At 44.6% G+C, this 20,327-nt stretch overlaps 1 protein-coding gene across 3 annotated transcripts in view; it reads left to right on the forward strand.

Moving 5' to 3' along the window:
* The window catches only part of LOC106579209 (rab11 family-interacting protein 3), a 50,132-nt gene extending 41,067 nt beyond the window's left edge, over nt 1-9,065 (forward strand). For all 3 annotated transcript variants that reach the window (XM_014158894.2, XM_045702547.1, XM_045702548.1), the window contains 7 exons: nt 333-368; nt 567-660; nt 1,077-1,321; nt 2,963-3,044; nt 3,342-3,479; nt 3,786-4,082; nt 4,900-9,065. In XM_014158894.2, coding sequence (XP_014014369.2) covers nt 333-368; nt 567-660; nt 1,077-1,321; nt 2,963-3,044; nt 3,342-3,479; nt 3,786-4,082; nt 4,900-5,013 — 1,006 coding nt within the window. In that variant the 3' untranslated portion in view covers nt 5,014-9,065. The remainder of the gene's footprint in view (nt 1-332; nt 369-566; nt 661-1,076; nt 1,322-2,962; nt 3,045-3,341; nt 3,480-3,785; nt 4,083-4,899) is intronic.
* The last annotated feature ends 11,262 nt before the right edge of the window (nt 9,066-20,327 follow it).

The raw sequence follows: 20,327 nt of genomic DNA on the forward strand, positions 1-20,327 counted from the left end.
CAAACGGATGAAAATGGACTGAAAAAGGGAGTGTCTAGGCCTACCTCCTAGACCAGTCCAATAAAAAACATGCATTTTTGTTTTCGGTTTCATTTCAAATGCGCGTGTGTATGTGTTTTATTGCTCTGGCGTGTCTGCAGATGTGCATATGAACATGTACCTTACATTAGGATCCTATGCTCCCGGTATGACAACCTCTTTATCCCTCTGCTTTTTGGAGCGAGGGATGAGGGGGTGGGGCGGAAGGACACCAAGAGACAGACGTTGTCTCTTTCATCTGTTTTTTCTCCCTTCTTGACTGGTTTTCTGTTGTTCTATCCCCCCCCATTCAGCTCCAGCAAGAGGCTGTCCAGCAAGAAAGTAGCACGGTTGGTCAAAATTAGTTAGTTTAATCAATTCAGTAGGAAATTATTTTAGATTGAACGTGAAAATATGGTTGATTTTGACAAACACAACTAGTTATGTTCACTTATCGTGAAATTGTAAAGTGAAAGTTTTCCAGGACGGAACAGTTTTGAGCTGCTTTCTTTATCACAAACATTTATTTCTTCTCCCTGGCATTTCAGACACCTCCTCCAGAACAGCTCCATGACGCTGGACAGCATGAGTGAGCTGTCCCGGGACATACTGGACCTGGCTGACACCGACATCACTGACAAGGTCAGAGTTCAACATCACAACACAGCCATCATAAGATTATACGGCATCATACCGAGTTTATCAACAGTGTCAAACAGCGTTATACAGCACTGTATGTCAATGTAAAGGAAAGAGTTCAGCGTCAAACAACACATGCCGTGTATGATACACAGCATTATACTTCATTGTTGGGTTTAGAGCTCGCAAGAAAGGCATTTCACTGTAACTGTGCATTTGACATTAAAACTTGAAACCACTGAACATTAAATACAAATATCATTCAATTCTCAATAGCATCATTTAAATGCAACAAAGCACCGGTCAATTCTACACAGTGTAGTGGCACTTGTAGCCCCCCCGCCCATTGTGGGCTTAAAGAGATCGTAATAAACAAACAACACTGTTCTGTGCTAACCCTCACCCCGTCCTCCTCCCAGGTGCTCCTGCTGGAGCGTCGCGTGGCGGAGCTGGAGAAGGACTCGGAGGCCAGTGGGGAGCAGCACGCGCGCCTCCGCCAGGAGAACCTACAGCTGGTGCACCGGGCCAACGCCCTGGAGGAGCAGCTCAAGGAGCAAGAGCTCCGCGCTGAGGACCACCTGCACCAGGAGACCCGCCGCCACAAGGACGCCCTCACCAAGCTGGAGCGGGAGAGGGGCCTGGAGCTGGAGAACCTGCAGGCTAGGTATGTGGGGGGTGGGTGTGTGATGTGCGTGTCCAGTAAGACGAGGAGAGTGGTTAGCATCCTGTGTGTAGCATCCTCAGCTCTGCCCAGGTACTCTGTGTGTGTGTGTGTGTGTGTGTGTGTGTGTGTGTGTGTGTGTGTGTGTGTGTGTGTGTGTGTGTGTGTGTGTGTGTGTGTGTGTGTGTGTGTGTGTGTGTGTGTGTGTGTGTGTGTGTGTGTGTGTGTGTGTGTGTGTGTGTGTGACTGTAGCAAGGGTGTCCAGCAGGTGTGCCTGGTACATAGGCCTTTAGAGGCTGTGATTGTCAACACTGCTCCAATGATTGTGTCGGTCAGTGACATTGTGGGGCTTCACTGACACCTACTGGTTTACAGCTGATTCAAATCGTCAAAGCTTGATGATGAGTTGGTTATTTGAATCAGCTGTGTAGTGCCAGGGCAAAAACTGTGCACCCAGGGGGGGCCCCAGGACCACCCTCCCAAAGCCCTTGAACCCAAAGCTGTTTCTCAGTAGAGTAGACTTGTAACAGGTAGCTGCCAAAATAAAGGAAACACTTGAGTAAATGAGGGTTCTGGCAGCTCTGTTATCGGGTGCATTTTCCTGGCATGGTTTAGGTCCACTCAACTCCATACAGGGCAAGGTAAATACACTGCCATTCTGAGTGATCACCTTCAACCTATGGTGAATCATTTTTATCCTGATGGAAGTGGTCTCTTCCAGGATGGCAATTCCCCCATCCACAGGCACCGAGTGGTTAGTGAATGGTTTGATGAGCATGAAAACGATGTAAACCATATGCCATGGCCGTCTCAGTCACCAGATCTCAACCCAGTTGAACACTTATTGGAGATTCTGGAGCATCACCTGAGACAGCATTTTCCACCACCATCAACAAAAACCAAATTATGGAATTTTTCATGGAAGAATGGTGTTGCATCCCTCCCATAGAGTTCCATACACTTGTAGAATCTATACCAAGGCTCACTGAAGCTGTTCTGGCGGCTCGTGGTGGCCCAACTCCTTATTAAGATACTTTATGTTGGTGTTTCCATTATTTTGACAGTTACCTGTAGGTGTCACAGCAGGTCAGTTGTTGCCTGACAACCCAGACTCCTTGCTTTGGCCAAAGGCCACGCCCACGGACGTTAGTTTCTTCTCCGCATTGAATCTGAGTACTTCCCTGACCCTTCACCAAATGCAAAAGCATTCGGGGCTGTCTGATTGGTCCAGAAACCGATGGGTTGGGCCTGAGCAAGAACACGTGGGTAAAGCGGTGGTTTGAAAACGTGTCATTGGCTTTGATAGTTGATTGGTTAGAGACGATCCAATCTCTGATGACTTTGTTTTGTACAACACCCCTCGTGCCCCTCGTCACCACAAACGGCTTCAATGATGGCAGTCTCAGACTAAAGCATGTCGCGAACCACAGAGCAGAGGAAGAATAGAGCGCGAGTCGTCAGGCTAGGTCAGTTGTACTGTACTGTATCTGCTCAGCTGTGAATGTGCCAGTGTGTGGAACAGAATGTTAATTTAATTTGTTGAATGAATGATTTGAATAGATTGAATTGGTTTTGTCAAATGTGTTGTGTATCGTGGCTCTAGCATTGGTGAATGTAATTTAACTGCGCAGTTTTCTGCCCTAGGCTGCAGCAGCTGGATGAGGAGAACAGTGAGCTGAAATCCTGTGTGCCCTGTTACCGCGCCAACATCGAGAGACTAGAGGAGGTAAGAGTGTTCTCTCCTCCTCCTCGTCTTTCTCCCCCTCTTTCTACTCCTCCCTTTCGTCTTCTTTCACCTCCCTATCACCTCCAGTTTCCTTCTCTTCCCCATCTCCTTTCTGTTCCCTCCAATCCCTTGTCTATTTACCTCTCCTCTCATCCACCTCTTCTTTCATCTACCTCAACCCCCATTTTCCAAGTTTCCTTCCCTCCCACTCATCTGTCCTTTCTCTTCCCTCCCATACCTTGTCTATGTATTTCTCCTATCATCTCTCATTCCTCCTCCTTGTCGTTCGCTCATCAGGAGAAGAGGAAGCTGGAAGACGAGGTGGAGGACGTGACGGAGCGGCTGAACGAGGAGCTGGAAACCCGGAGGAAGACTACCGACAAGCTGACCCACGAGCGCCACCAGAACCAGAAGGAAAAGGAGCACACGCAGGAGGTGAGAGGTCACGAGGTGACACCTGTACGTCGACAACTGTACGTCCGTCTGACTCTGAATGCACGTAAAATGTGGAGGGCTATCCTGTCCGTCGTTTAGTTTTGGTCTGTCGATGAGTAGGGTTCCTTTTCGCTTTTCGTTATTTCTCTGCTGCTGGGTATGTAAAAAAAGGTTTTCTATTTTTCAACCTACCCCTCCAACAGTTGGTGACTAGTTGCTCTTGCAGTATCTCTCACTATTGCGGTATCTCTCTGTAACAGCGGTCTTTCTCTCTCTCTCCTATCCCCCCTTCTCTCCCTCCACCAGCTGATTGAGGACCTGCGGAAGCAGCTGGAGCACCTGCAGTTGTACAAGCTGGAGGCAGAGGCTAGGAGAGGACGCTCTCCCAGTGCCGGGCTGCAGGAGTACCAGAGCCGCACCCGCGAGGCCGAGTTGGAGCAGGAGATCCGACGCCTCAAGCAGGACAACCGCAGTCTGAAGGAGCAGAACGATGAGCTGAACGGCCAGATCATCAACCTGAGCATCCAGGGAGCCAAGAACCTGGTGACGGCCTCCTTCTCCGAGTCGCTGGCTGCCGAGATCAACTCTGTCTCCCGGGGAGAGGTGAGTCACAATATAGATAGATACATGGAAACAGTAGATACACATAGATGTACATGCCATAGATATACAGAGAAGGCCAAAAATGTAAAGGCCATAAATATACAGTACCAGTCAAAAGTTTGTACACACAGCTGGCAGATGCAGTGCAGGTATAGCCTACGTGATGAGATTATTATGGGCAAAAGGACAGAGCGAGATTATTTTAATTTGTCAAACAGCAGCCAAGCATCGATCTTAAAGTCACCAGAATAAGACCCTCAATATTTATTGGAAAGCAGCATCAAGCTCATCACCTTGCACTTTCACCACCCTGTGAAGTTCATCATAACTTATTTCATCTGTAACCTAATAAACTGCATGATTTCCCGCGTCGTAGTGGGAGGACCACACGTCATCGCAAGTTTGCTTCGATATTCTGGTTATTATATCAATGTTTGTGCATAAAAGCGTTTCTACTGCCATTGGATAGAAATGTGGTTAGTGAGACTAACGATTAAAGCAGCCCCCCGCACCTCTGATTCAGGGGGGTTTGGTTAAATGTGGAAGACGCATTCAGTTGTACTAATGACTAGGTATCCCCCTTTCCCTCTTTTAACCTTGATGATTAAAGGTGGAATAAAATACATTTCTTAAGACTCCTGGTGCCCAGATGGCGGCCCCATCACAATTCTGAATCTTTCACGTATATTGCTGAACTCTTTATTGTATATCTTGTTGTGTCGTTTTACCATCTTGAATACTTTTTCAGTGCAAATGAAAAGGTCTCAATAAGTTACTATCCTTGTAAACATTAGATCTGTTTTTTTTGTTTTTGCAGTTGATGGAGGCCATCCGCAAGCAGGAGGACGTCAACTTCCGACTACAGGACTACATCGACCGCATTATCGTGGCCATCATGGAGTCCAACCCCTCCATGCTGGAAGTCAAGTAGAGGTGGCCAACTTGGAGTAGAGCAGCCTGGCGGCCTCTCCGCCTCACTGGACTGCCATACTAGGAAAGACTGGCTAAACACTTAAAGACTGGCTACTGACACTGACCACAGAGAGAGCAATACCTATTGAACTATATTAGGTGGTAAAAAAGTACTCCAATTACCGTTAAAGAAGATTAAAGAAGATTTATTTTTTTGTCACCGTTGGTGGCTGTTGTCTATGAGAAAATAAGCCACATGGTTTAACGTCCCTGGGATTTGAGCTTTGCTTTGTGTGTGTGTGTCTGTTCCCCCTGTATGCAGTAGGCTTTGGTTCTAATGACTTCCCTGCATTTGGGTAGAGGGATCTGAGTTTTCCTTGTGTGTCTGAGGTTGTGTGTGCAAATGTGTTTTCTCTGAGGAACTCTTGGAATCCATGGAAGACCTGGTTAACGTGTCACTGTCCCCTTAAATATCTTCTTGGCAATGAAATCTTATGAGCCCCAGTGCTAGCATGATTCTAAAAATGTATTGTCCTTGCACTACATATCAGCCGATACCGTCTTTCACCATGAGCTCAGTAAATGAACTCCTGGGGTGTTTGGCAGCGTTCTCCTGTATCGGACTGAACCGTGTTTAATCCATGTTTAAAACCGTATGTAGCACTGGTCAGGGGACGAGGTCAGATGAAGTTGACCCTGGCTGCTCTCTTGAACACAGACTTGCGGTGCCACCTACTACATAAACCGTGTCACGTTTGCAGTGTAAGTCTTTATCCTGGTTTGACTTTTGACTTGGATTATATTCCCAGTGTGAGTTAACACAACCCAGGTGAGGGACATTTCCTGGGGTAGAGGACAAGAAATGCCCTGAGGGTTTATGTGTGTGTGAGTGCATGCATTTGTGTATGTGTGTTTTACGTTATTTTGTGTTGCTTGCAATACTTTGTTTTGAAAAAAGGTTAAAAAGGTTTGGTGACTACAATAGTAACACGAATGACATGTTCATTCTTGTGAGCCTCAATGTCTCCACAGTGAAGCTGAGTGGCTTATTGTTTGCTGCATCTCCGTTTGTTTTTACAATGAAACAGAGTCCTAGGGGGTCAGGTGGGCTAAATACTCCAATACGAGAACACTTCTCCACCACATCAATTCCTTTTAATGTAAGCTCTGACTTTGGGTTAGTTAAAAACTGACAAATACTGACATAAATGTTGGTCATACTGACAAGAAATAATTGGATGGTTTAACTTGGACACTAAATCAAATTGAGAGAAAATGTTGCTATGTTGTTTTTATTTGAACTGAGTGTGCTGGGATGTGTTGTTCTTTATAGTGTGACTGACCCACCTGATCCTTCTGGACCCTTGCTGAGTGAAAGTAAAAGGGAGCCAGTTTATCCAGTGGGAAGGACATGTCTGGTCTGCTTGTAACCAAAAACATTTACTGGATAAGTGACTTACTTTCCATAAAAAAATTTCAGACAGATAATGCTGAATAATTTGACATGTTTTATTGAAGGAATAGAATCGGTTCATTTATTTTTTGTGTTTAGACAAAAAAAGTATTGTTTGTAAAAAAAAAATGTTTAAAAAAAGTTTATTGTGAAGGGATGTAATCCTAATATGACGATATATTGTTTTAAAACAATATGAATTCATTAAGAATGCGGAATTGATTTGAAAACTGACCTTTTTCGAAGAGGTTACATGTCGTTACTCTCCCGCAGCTTTTTGATGTAAAGGAGCAGAACATGTTTAACACTTAGATGAAGCAATAACGTTTTGAAGAACAGTGGGGAACGAAGAAGAACAGACTTCATGGACAAACGGACGTCAGCAAACCAACAAAACTCCCTTCTTTACTGTATGAGCCTCAGTTGACTAAGCACCAATCTGAATTTCCCGGAACTTTTCGCCACATTTCTGGACGTAAGCAAGAGGAAATGAGAATGGAAGACGATTAATACGCGTCATCAGTGCTGCCTATTGGCTAATGCACTCCATGAGACTGAGATACTGGACATATTGAAGGATATCACTGTTGCTGACTCTTACTTGCTGGAACTGCTGACAGCTTGTGGTTTGTCTCTGGGTGAAAGGGATGAACATCAATGCATACTGTACCAACCAACGCAGCTATACTAAAAAACTAACGCAGCCACCTCCACCACCTATAAAACTTTTGCTACAGTATGTCACCATGCTTTTCTCCTCTGCAGCGCTCCATGGAAAATGGCCTTGGATGTAAACGACTTGTACATGTCATTTTTTCCCCGAACCTTTAGATTCTAGGTATTTTTCTAGTTGAGGGGGGAAAAAATGAATTTTTCATCATTTTCTTTTTGGTCTTCTGCTGAACAATAATATGATCCTCCCCCATGGGAAGGTCTTGTGTATGCCGCTCTAGCATGTAGCCCGTACACGTCAATTTCTCCCGTCTGTGAATCACATCCAGATATTTATTCTACAGTTCACTTCACAGTCTCTGCCCTGTTGTTTCTCTCTAATAGCAGTTGTTTTTGAGGGAAAAGTTTGTAAATAGTTTTGGAATCTATGGATTCTCAAGGGAAACTGGCATTCAGTGGATTTAATGGTTGAATGCTACTCGAGGGGAAATTGTTGATTTGAGAAAAATATTTGATTATTTTAGATTGAAATGTATATCTTGTACTCAAGGCATTGAGCACCAATTGAATTGGCAACACTGGTGTGCTTCAGTCTCGTCTGACCAATTCAAAATATCTGTTTATGGTGAGGTCATTCCACTTCAACCCAACTGAAGTGTGATCCACTGTAATGCTGAGGTTGCAGACAGTAGCCTCTTAAAGGACTTTATCTTTATAGTTAACGTCAGTGACACATGCCAACTCTGTTATCGCCCCAGCTGAGAACAGGCACTGCACAGAACTACTGATCACTATTGTATATCACTTTCTGAATCTTTAAAACCGATCATTAGGTTCACCGATCCATATCATATGGAGGTCAGTGGAGTTGCGCTGCGCCTGATGCCTCGTGACAGATAGTGAGGCCTCAGAAAGCCAGCCCACAGAGGGCTGAACTGTCTGAGTGGTTCAAGTCATTCTGCCTTTAAGTGTAATAGGTTGCTTTCCCCAGCAGATATGAGGCTCAGGAGGCTTCAGCCAATCATTTACTACTACAGTACCCAGCAGCCAGTGATGCATTAGTAGGAGGAAACCGTAAGACATATCTTCCCACATATCTTATCTGGATACAGCAGCAGGATTACCCTATTTTCTGTTTATTCCTTGTTTATTTTTTATTTCAGACTGTCTACTGTAGTTTAGACAGCTAGTTGTGAGACTTACAGTAGCATGATTGCTAGCTGACTGATTAGACTACGGCCAGAGTTCTGTCCAGACATTAAACTTGGTTCAATGGGATTCTCTAATGCACTTTAAACACGTTCCAATTTCTTTTTAACCACATCATTTTAAAACTGACCAAAGAACAGAAGTTTTACTTCTCACTGACCATTTTAACTATCGGCTCACACTCTCTTTGCTGAAATTTGAAAACGTTATCATCAGAAAAGTAATTCATTATCATTGCTGAGTCCAACTCTGCCCTGAAAAACTGGCCTGCTAGTCTTAACACTGTGCCTCTCTCTCATAATTTTCCCTCTTACTAACCTGATGACGAGCCCTTGGAAAGCACTGACCGTATGTGACTGTCAGTTTGTTAAATTATAATTATAAAAACTTTAATGTGTATATAAAATGGTATGTGAATTTTTTGCTCTCACACTAGCTTCCAATGTCCAAAGAAAGTTTTGCTCAAGGCTCAAACATCACTACTATAGTAGTGCATGGCTTGCCATTTAAAATGAATGGGAAGGGAAAAAGAGAACATTGTAGAGACAAGAATTGTACAACTGAAGTTTATTCTTATTCTGAAGGATAATGTATTGTTTACTGCTCTGTTTTTCTTTGAAGATCCCCTGAATGATGTACTCCTTGTTGTTCTTGGGGAATTATCATTTCAAGTCATTGTAAAAAGGTAAAAGAAAACAATGAAGTAAGATTAGAAAATAAATCAAATAATAAAATGATATCTCGTTATTTCGTATGATATTGCTCATCACATTTCCAAGACTGCATACATGAAGACATACGTGATGAAGACACAGTGGTATCTTGTAACCATGATAAGAATGTGGTTTCCATGGAGAGAGAATGCAGTGTACTTCGAAGTGTCTTGACCAATAGTATTTGTGATGTAGACAATTATATTTCCTGGATTGCGGCTCATTGGAGGATTGTACCACTAATCTATTTTCTCACGTCATTTTGCTGTAAATCCAGAGATTGAAAAAGTAATGTCCCTCTATATGACAAGGGAGAACTGAAATGGTAAGTTCCTTAGTAAATTGTTCAGGCATTCTAAAATGTTCCCAGTGTTATCTACAGGTTATTTAAAGCAGCCTGAGTGTACAAAATATTAAGAACACCTGCTCTTTCAATGACATAGACTGATCAGGTGAAGGCTATGGTCCCTTATTGATGTCACTTGTTAAATCCACTTCCATCAGTGTAGATGAAGGGGAGGAGACAGGTTAAAGAAGGATTTTTTTAAGCCTTGAGACAATTGGATTGTGTATGTATGCCATTCAGAGGATGAACAAAAGACTTTAAGTGCCTTTGAACGGGGTATGGTAGTATGTGCCAGGCTCACTGGTTTGTGTCAAGAACGTCAACGCTGTTGGGTTTTTCGTGCTCCAAAGTTTCCCATGTGTATCAAGAATGGTCCACCACCCAAAGGACATCCAGCCAACTTGACACAATTGTGGGAAACATTGGAGGCAACATGGGCCAGCATCCCTGTGGAACTCTTTCGACACCTTGTAGAGGCCATGCCCCGACAAATTTAGGCTCTTCTGAGGGCAAAGGGTGATTAATAGTAGCCTATACAGTGCATTTGAAAAGTATTCAGACCACTTGACTTTCTCCACATTTTGTTACATTACAGCCTTATTCTAAAATTGATGACATTGTTTTTTTCCACTCATCAATCTTCACACAATATCCCATAATGATAAAGCAAAAACTGTTTTTTAGATATTTTTGCAAATATATATAAAAAATAAAACTGGTATCACCTTTACATAAGTATTCAGACCCTTTACTCAGTACTTTGTTGAAGCACCTTTGGCAGTGATTACAGCCTTGAGTCTTCTTGGGTATGACGCTACAAGCTTGGCACACCTGTATTGGGGAAGTTTCTCCCATTCTTCTCTGCAGATCCTCTCAAGCTCTGTCAGGTTGGATGGGGAGTGTCGCTGCACAGCTATTTTCAGATCTCTCCAGAGATGTTAGATTGGGTTCAAGTCCGGGCTCTGGCTGGGCCACTCAAGCACATTCAGAGCCTTGTCCCGAAGCCACTCCTGTGTTGTCTTGGCTGTGTGCTCAGGGTCGTTGTCCTGTTGGAAGGTGAACTTTTGCCCCAGTCTGAGGTCCTGTGCACTCTGGAGCAGGTTTTCATCAAGGATCTCACTGTACTTTGCTCCGTTCATCTTTCCCTTGATATTGACTAGTCTCCCAGTCCCTGCCGCTGAAGGACATACCCACAGCATGATGTTGCCACCACCGTGCTTCACCATAGGGATGGTGACAGGTGTCCTCCAGACGTGATGCTCGGCATTCAGGCCAAAGATTTCAATCTTGTTTCTCATGGTCTGATAGTTCTTTAGGTGCTTTTTAGCAAACTCCAATCGGGCTGTCATGTGCCTTTTACTGAGGAGTGGCTTCCATCTGGCAACTCTACCATAAAGGCCTGATTGGTGGAGTGCTGCAGAGATCGTTGTCCTTCTGGAAGGTTGTCCCATCTCCACAGAGGAACTCTGGAGCTCTGTCAGAGTGACCATCGTCTTCTTGGTGACCTCCCTGACCAAGGCCCTTCTCCCCCAATTGTCAGTTTGGCTGGGCGGCCATCTCTAGGAAGAGTCTTGGTGATTCCAAACTTCTTCCACTTAAGAATGATGGAGGCCACTGTGTTCTTGGGGACCTTCAATGGTGCAGACATTTTTTGGTACCCTTCTCCCGAACTGTGCTTCGACACAATCCTGTCTCGGAGCTCTACGGACAATTCCTTCAACGTCATGGCTTGGTTTTTGCTCTGACATGCACTGTCAACTGTGGGACCTTATATAGACAGGTGTGTGCCTTTCCAAATCATATACAATCAATTGAATTTACCACAGGTGGACTCCAATCAAGTTGCAGAAACATCTCAAGGATGATCAATGGAAACAGGATGCATCTGAGCTCAATTTCGAGTCTCATAGCAAAGGGTCTGAATACGTATGTAAATAAGGTATTTCTGTTTATTATTTTTTATAAATGTGCTAAAATGTTGCTTTGTCATTATGGGGTCTTGTGTGTAGACTGATGAGGAATAACAACGTAACAAAATGTGGTAAAAGGTAAGGGATCTGAATACTTTCCGAAAGCACTGTCTAAGTTTTGAATAAAAAATACTTTGTCTAATACAATGGCTTGGTCTTAGCTCTCTCTTGTGTTGCCCATTCAATCCAGAGGAAGCCTTTCCTTTTTTATCACCCACTCCCCTGACCTATGGATACCCTCTCCATCCCAAGAACCAGAACCCCCCCAGCCAGGTCCCTGCCTTTCCCACTATGGGGTGAAAGGTAGCCTAGTGGTTAGAGTGTTGGGCCAGTAACTGAAAGGTTGCTAGCTCGAATCCCCGAGCTGACAAGTTACAAATCTGTCATTCTGCCCCTGAACAAGGCAGTTAAACCACTGTTCCTAGGCTGTCATTGTAAATAAGAATTTGTTCTTAACTGACTTGCATAGTTAAATAAAGGTTAAATTAAAAAAACGATCAGCCTTCTCAATACTGGACCCCTCCATCTCCAACCCATCATCCCCACCTGCAGGCTATGGACATGTACTACCAGAGCCCACAACAAGGCTCTGCCCAGCACAGTCTTAGCTTTACTGGCTATACACCATCCTCTCATACTGAGCAACAGTAAGGCAATCTGTCCCATGGAGCTCACTACCATACAGTATCAGGGGGCTCCATTCTCACCACCAGCGATAAAGGTACCACAGACACCCACCTACAGTATGACAAGCGTGTGTTGGAACAGATAGGGCCTGTGTGTCCTCAGATGGAAGTCATGATGGTGGGAAGTATACCAGTGGTCCCTGTGGTTGGGATAGGCTTGGGCAGTGTGCGGTTAACAGTCCAACGGTTCATGAAAATTAACCCATGTTTTAATTTTTTTATTTCACCTTTATTTAACCAGGTAGGTCATTTGAGAACAAGTTCTCATTTACAACTGCGACCTGGCCAAGGTAAAGCAAAGTAGTGCGACAAAAACAACACAGAGTTACACATAAACAAACGTACAGTCAATAACACAAAAGAAAAGAAAAATAGAAAAATCAATGTATAGTGTGTGCAAATGTAGAAGAGTAGGGAGGTAGGCAATAAATAGGCCCTAGAGACGAAAAATAATTACAATTTAGCATTAATACTGGAGTGATAGATGTGCAGATGATGATGTGCAAGTAGAGATACTGGGGTGCAAAAGAGCAAGAGGGTAAGTAATAATATGGGGATGAGGTAGTCGGTGTGCTATTTACAGATTGGCTGTGTACAGGTACAGTGATCGGTAAGCTGCTCAGACAGCTGATGCTTAAAATTAGAGAGGGAGATATAAGACTCCAGCTTCAGAGATTTTTGCAATTCGTTCCAGTCATTTGCAGCAGAGAACTGGAAGGAACGGCGGCCAAAGGAAGTGTTGGCTTTGGGGATGACCAGTGCAATATACCTGCTGGAACGTGTGCTACGGGTGGGTGTCGCTATGGTGACCAGTGAGCTGAGATAAGGCAGGGCTTTACCTAGCAAAGACTTATAGATGACCTGGAGCCAGTGGGTTTGGCGACAGATATGTAGTGAGGGCCAGCCAACGAGAGCATACATGTCACAGTGGTGGGTAGTATATATGGCTTTGGTGATAAAAACAGATGGCATCCAGTTTGCTGAGTAGAGTGTTGTAGGCTATTTTGTAAATGACATCGCCGAAGTCAAGGATCGGTAGGATGGTCAGTTTTACGAGGGTATGTTTGGTGGCATGAGTGAAGAAGGCTTTGTTGCAAAATAGGAAGCCGATTCTAGATTTCATTTTGGATTGGAGATGTTTAATGTGAGTCTGGAAGGAGAGTTTACAGTCTAACCAGACACCTAGGTATTTGTAGTTGTCCACATATTCTAGGTCAGAACCGTCCAGAGTAGTGATGCTAGTCGGGCGGGAGGGTGCGGGCAGCAATCGGTTGAAGAGCATGCACTTAGTTTTACTAGCATTTAAAAGCAGTTGGAGGCCACGGAAGGAGTGATGTATTGCGTTGAAGCTCGTTTGGAGGTTTGCTAGCACAGTGTCCAAAGAAGGGCCAGATGTTTACAGAATGGTGTTTTCTGCGTAGAGGTGGATCAGAGAATCACCAGCTGCAAGAGCGACATGTACAACCAGAGGGAAAATAATTCTAGATCACCTGTACTCCACACACAGAGATGCGTACGATGCTTTCCCTTGCCCTCCATTTGGTAAATCCGACCACAACCCTATCGTCCTGATTCCTGCTTACAAGCAAAAATGAAAGCAAGAAGCACCAGTGACTTGGTCTATAAAAAAGTGGTCAGATGAAGCAGATGCTAAACTACAGGATTGTCTTGCTATCACAGACTGGAACATGTTCCGGGATTCTCCGGATGGCATTGAGGAGGAGTACACCACATCAGTCATTGGCTTTATCAATAAGTGCATCGAGGACGTCGTCCCCATAGTGACTGTACGTATATACCCCAACCAGAAGCCATGGATTACAGGCAACATTCGCACTGAGCTAAAGGGTAGAGCTGCCGCTTTCAAGATGCGGGACTCTAACCCGGAAGCTTACAACAAATCCTGCTATGCCCTGCGACGAACCATCACACAGGCAAAGTGTCAATACAGGGCTAAGATTGAATCATACTACATCGGTTCTCCGACGCTGCCCAGTGACACGAGCCTACCAGACGAGCTAAATCACTTCTATGCTCGCTTCGAGGCAAGCAACACTGAGGCATGCATGGGAGCATCAGCTGTTCCGGACGACTGTGTGATCATGCTCTCCGTAGCCGACGTGAGTAAGACCTTTAAACAGGTCAACATACACAAGGCTGTGGGGCCAGACGGATTACCAGGACGTGTGCTCCGGGCATGTGCTGACCAACTGGCAGGTGTCTTCACTGACATTTTCAACATGTCCCTGATTGAGTCTGTAATACCACCATGTTTCAAGCAGACCACCATAGTCCCTGTGCCCAAGAACACAAAGGCAACCTGCCTAAATGACTACAGACCCGTAGCACTCACGTCCGTAGCCATGAAGTGCTTTGAAAGGTTGGTAATGGCTCACATCAACACCATTATCCCAGAAACCCTAAACCCACTCCAATTTGTATACCGCCCAAACAGATCCACAGATAATGCAATCTCTATTGCACTCCACACTGCCCTTTCCCACCTGGACAAAAGGAACACTTATGTGAGAATGCTATTCATTGACTACAGCTCAGCGTTCAGGTGGTGAGGGTAGGTAGCAACACATCTGCCACGCTGATCCTCAACACTGGAGCTCCACAGGGGTGCGTGCTCAGTCCCCTCCTGTACTCCCTGTTCACCCACGACTGCATGGCCAGGCACGACTCCAACACCATCATTAAGTTTGCAGACGACACAACAGTGGTAGGCCTGATCACAGACAACGACGAGACAGCTTATAGGGAGGAGGTCAGAGACCTGGCCGTGTGGTGCCAGAATAACAACCTATCCCTCAACGTAGCCAAGACTAAGGAGATGATTGTGGACTACAGGAAAAGGAGGACTGAGCACGCCCCCATTCTCATCGACGGGGCTGTAGTGGAGCAGGTTGAGAGCTTCAAGTTCCTCGGTGTCCACATCAACAACAAACTAGAATGGTCCAAACACACCAAGACAGTCGTGAAGAGGGTATGACAAAGCCTATTCCCCCTCAGGAAACTAAAAATATTTGGCATAGGTCCTGAGATCCTCAAAAGGTTCTACAGCTGCAACATCGAGAGCATCCTGACTGGTTGCATCACTGCCTGGTACGGAAATTACTCAGCCTCTGACCGCAAGGCACTACAGTGGGTAGTGCGTACGGAACAGTACATCACTGGGGCTAAGCTGCCTGCCATCCAGGACCTCTACACCATGCGGTGTCAGAGGAAGACCCTAAAAATTGTCAAAGACCCCAGCCACCCCAGTCATAGACTGTTCTCTCTACTACCGCATGGCAAGCGGTACAGGAGTGCCAAGTCTAGGACAAAAAGGCTTCTCAACAGTTTTTACCCCCAAGCCATAAGACTCCTGAACAGGTAATCAAATGGCTACCCGGACTATTTGCATTGTGTGCCCCCCCAACCCCCCCAAACCCTCTTTTTACGCTGCTGCTACTCTCTGTTTATCATATATGCATAGTCACTTTAACTATACATTAATGTACATACTACCTCAATTGGGCCGACCAACCAGTGCTCCCGCACATTGACTAACCAGGCTATCTGCATTGTGTCCCACCACCCGCCAACCCCTCTTTTACGCTACTGCTACTCTCTGTTCATCATATATGCATAGTCACTTTAACCATATCTACATGTACATACTACCTCAATCAGCCTGACTAACCGGTGTCTGTATTTAGCCTTGCTACTTTTATAGCCTCGCTACTGTATATAGCCTGTCTTTTTACTGTTGTTTTATTTCTATACTTACCTATTGTTCACCTAACACCTTTTTTGCACTATTGGTTAGAGCCTGTAAGTAAGCATTTCACTGTAAGGTCTACACCTGTTGTATTCAGCGCACATGACAAATAAACTTTGATTTGATTTGACATCATTGATATATACAGAGAAAAGAGTCGGCCTGAGAATTGAACCCTGTGGCACCCCCATAGAGACTGCCAGAGGTCCAGACAACAGGCCCTCCGATTTGACACACTGAACTCTATCTGAGAAGTAGTTGGCGAGGCAGTCATTTGAGAAGCCAAGGCTATTGAGTCTGCCGATAAGAATGCGGTGATTGACAGAGTCGAAAGCCTTGGCCAGGTTGATGGAGACGACTGCACAGTACTGTCTTTTATCGATGTACTTTGGCATCATTGCAGAGTTCTGAGGAGGAGAGATACTGGAGTGAAGGATCATTCCTTGTACAGTAGTCATATTCCTCTTGGCCAGTTTGGCCACTTCACTAGATAAAGCTGGTAGAGGATTGTACAATAAAAAATCATTAGTAGAATATTGAGGTTTCTATATGACCAGTACAATATTATCATATAATTGTATATGTATTTTTAAATCATTCAAAGTAGCCTACCGCTGTACAAATAAAGATGTTGAGTATTGCTTATGCTAAATTGCACCTAGTATGTTTATTCATGTTTTCAATTCAGGTTCATTCAGAATAAATGAAAAGTCTGAATAAAAACTCTGACTTGTTACCAACATGAATGCTATTAAAAAAATCCTCACCCGAAATGTCCCTTGCTTGATACACAGTATGTACTTTTATTCAGTAAGGACGTTTTTTGTTAGCGCACTCATTGAGCGCAGGAGGCGATTTTTACCATCGTGAAAAATAGCTAGCTAATACTAGCTAGTTAGAATAATAAATAATAACTTTTTCAAGCAATTTGAACCTTAGCTTGTTTTCGGCTATAGTATTTGTTCATTTATGTTCATTCACTGCTTCAAACCGTTTAAAATGTGTCGTTTATCACCCACGATGTGGAAATACAACCTGTCAGCCTGCCTAACGGTGGCTACTGGCTAGCTAGCTAAACATTCAGGTGAGTGCCTATTAAGTGTCTATCATTAGCATCCCCACGTGGGACCTCTTCTGTTGATGTCTGTGTGATGGTCAATAGCAATTGGTCCAATAATAGCAATTATGGGATTGGGCTGTCAGTAGTTACTTAAATAAAATCTCATTATGCTGTTACCAAATGTATGTATACTGAACAAAAAATATAAACGCAACAATTTCAACGATTTTACTGAGTTACAGTTCATATAAGGAAATCTGTCAATTGAAATAAATTCAGTAGGCCCTAATCTATGGATTTCACATGACTGGGTATGTGCACAGCCATGGGTGGACCAGGCCCAGCCAATCAGAACGAGTTTTCCCCCACAAAAGGGCGTTATTACAGACAGAAATATTTCTCAGTTTCATCAGCTGTCCTGATGGCTGGTCTCAGACGATCCCGCAGGTGAAGAAGCCGGATGTGGAGGTTCTGGGCTGGCATGCTTACACGTGGTCTGCGGTTGTGAGGCCGGTTGGACCTACTGCCAAATTCTCTAAAATGATGTTGGAGGCGGCTTATGGTAGATAAATTAACATTACATTCTCTGGCAACAACTCAGTCAGCATGCCAATTGCACGCTCTCAAAACTTGAGACATCTGTGGCATTGTGTTGTGTGACAAAACTGCACATTTAAGAGTGGCCTTTTATTGTCCCCAGCACAAGGTGCACCTGTGTAAAGATCATGCTGTTTAATCAGCTTTTTGATATGCCACACCTGTCAGGTGGATGGATTATCTTGGCAAAGGAGAAATGCTCACTATCAGGGATTTAAATAAATTTGTGCACAAAATCTGAGAGAAATAAGCTTTTGGTGCGTATGGAACATTTTTGGGATCTTTTATTTCAGTTCATGAAACATGTGAACAACCCTTTACATTTTGCGTTTATATTTTTGTTAGGTATATTTAATATGTAGCTAGGTAACTAGCTAGCTAAGTTATTTAGATAATGTATGCATTGAAGCTCATCTTGTCCCGACCAGGTGCAGTTGAGGGATGCAGTCCCTAACCCCAGATGTTGTTCAATGCTCAGTGGGCCAATGTGTCCGAACTCTCAATACCTCCAAAGAGAAGAAGGTGACCAAAGCTCTACACACACTAACCAGTTACCTGGACAGTGAGTCTCAGAGTACAATCCCCTCAGCTCAGCGAGCAGAGTTCAGTCGAGCCCACTAACACCCGGGTCCTACAGTTTCTCATCATTAACATCAATGCTGGTTCCAGCTTCTTTCCGCTGCCCAGCACACATAATTGTGTTAGTGCTGATGGATGGTATCGTCGCAATGAGGTGAGAAACATGTTGGAAGATGTTGATAGTGTATACTTGATCCTCGAGAATCCAAGGGGCCATTCCAGCCCTCTCGGATTCTTATTTGAGCCATGGACCTCAGCGCGGCCAATGTGTACAACAGTCCCAATGTGTACAACAGTCCCAATGTCTTAATGTTAATCCTCGCTTGCAAGACGGTTTTGGAAACTTTTGGAACTTCACTTTCATATCATCAAGAAAGAATTTTACAAATACAAAAGATACACTTACTGTAATTTTATGTTGTTAAAAAAAATCTCAGTGGTATTAAAGTTCCAAAGTTTGCTGAACTCTATTGAAAGCGATGATTGTTAACATTTAAACAAAAGTCTGGGCTGTTTACACATTCTCCGTGACAGCGAGACAGGAAGGAAAATTGCATTACAATGCATTGAAAGTCAATACAATGGGGCTACTGGATACTATGAAGAACTGTGTCTTTACTGGTGGGGACCTGTGTGGTAATGATATACTCATCTCGTACATGTCCCTGAGTGAGTGTGAGTGAGTGATCGTCTATCTCCAGCAGCCCCAGTGCAGGTCTGGACCGTTTGGTCAGCATCCTAGAGCGGGTTCCTTCAGAGCGGTCCTCTGACAGTCCTACAGTGGTCCCGCTGTCAGGCGACTGGTCCCCGACTGGTGGCTCTGCCTGACCTGACAGCCAACCAGCTACACCACCACAACAAGACCCTTCCTCCCCCAGCTGTACTACCTACTACTGGCCAGAGGAATGCTCACCGCGCTGGAGAGAACCTGCCAGGCTCTGAGAGGTTTGTATGTCTACTTTATTTATTGCAGAAGATAGTACATTCTGTTTTAACTTTAACTGTCCTATCGGAAATGTATGTTATTATGTGTGTCACTCACTGTCAATACACTGTTGTTCCTAGATGGAAAAGACTGCTCCCTGACGTTTGTGGCCAAGGCACTGGGCAAGGTCTGTGTTCAGGGACATGTTGGTAAGCAAGGCAGCATTGATGATTGTCCTGCATTGATGATTGCCTACTGCAACACTTTCCCATTGTATAATCAGAAAGGTTACATCATTATGTGTTTCTCTCTGCAGGGTTAGTATTTGGGGTTATGGCCCCTCGCCTCTCCTCCTGCATGCGTTCAGACATGGTGTGGCAGAGGCTGTGCTGGAAGCTGTTGGCTAGAGTGTGCTCACTGGGCTGGTGCAGGCTGTCAAACGGTGAGAGAAAGGGAGATGGCTAGAGGTTATCGAAAGGTGTCAAAAAAGTATTTATCTTTCTCTTGTAATGTAAGTCCTCTTTTTCCCCTAGGCCTGATGCTCTGTCCAGGATCATGGCGAACCTGGTATTGAAGAACATAAAGGCTCAGTTTGTTGTCACCTGTAAACTGCTGCTGCTCCAATACAAGTATGAAGTGAGAAGGTGAACTAGACTATGAGTCTAGTCAATCTGTCATTGTTGGAATTGGAAAAGCCTCTGTAATAGCAGAAGTCTTCATCTTATTTTCTTCCAGACTCGTGTGTTAAGGATTCTTCTCGGCTACCTGGCACAGGATAGGGAGAGAAGGTCACTACTTATATAGGTGAGTGTACAACAAGTAAGTATCAGGATAAGGTAAGACCCAGATGCAGACCGTGTCAAAGTAACAATGTTTATTACAGCAACAGAGGCAAAGGTACAGGATGGCAGGCAGGCTCAGGTCAGGCAGAGGTCAGAACTCCAGATAGGGACAAAGGTACAGGACGGCAGGCAGGCTTAGTGTCAGGGGCAGGCAGAGTGGTCAGGCGGGCGCATTCAGGGTCAAAAATCAGGAGGGCGAGAAAAAGAGAGGCTGGAAAAGAACAGGAGCTGACAGAACAAACGGTAGTAAGCTTGACAAACAAGACGAACTGGCAACAGATAAACAGAAAACACAGGTATAATCGGGAAGATGGGCAACACTTGGAGGGGGGTTGAGACAAGCACAAAGACAGGTGAAACAGATCAGGGCGTGACAGTACCCCCCCTCTAGGGGCGCCACCTGGCGTCCTACCTGTGCGCATACCTGGTTGACTGGGGTGCTGGCGGTGGAAGTCCGCGATGTGGGCTGGGTCCAGGATGTCTCTAGCAGGGACCCAGCACCTCTCCTCCGGGCC

Source organism: Salmo salar, chromosome ssa19 (assembly GCF_905237065.1).
Source record: "Salmo salar chromosome ssa19, Ssal_v3.1, whole genome shotgun sequence".
NCBI lineage: Eukaryota > Metazoa > Chordata > Actinopteri > Salmoniformes > Salmonidae > Salmo > Salmo salar.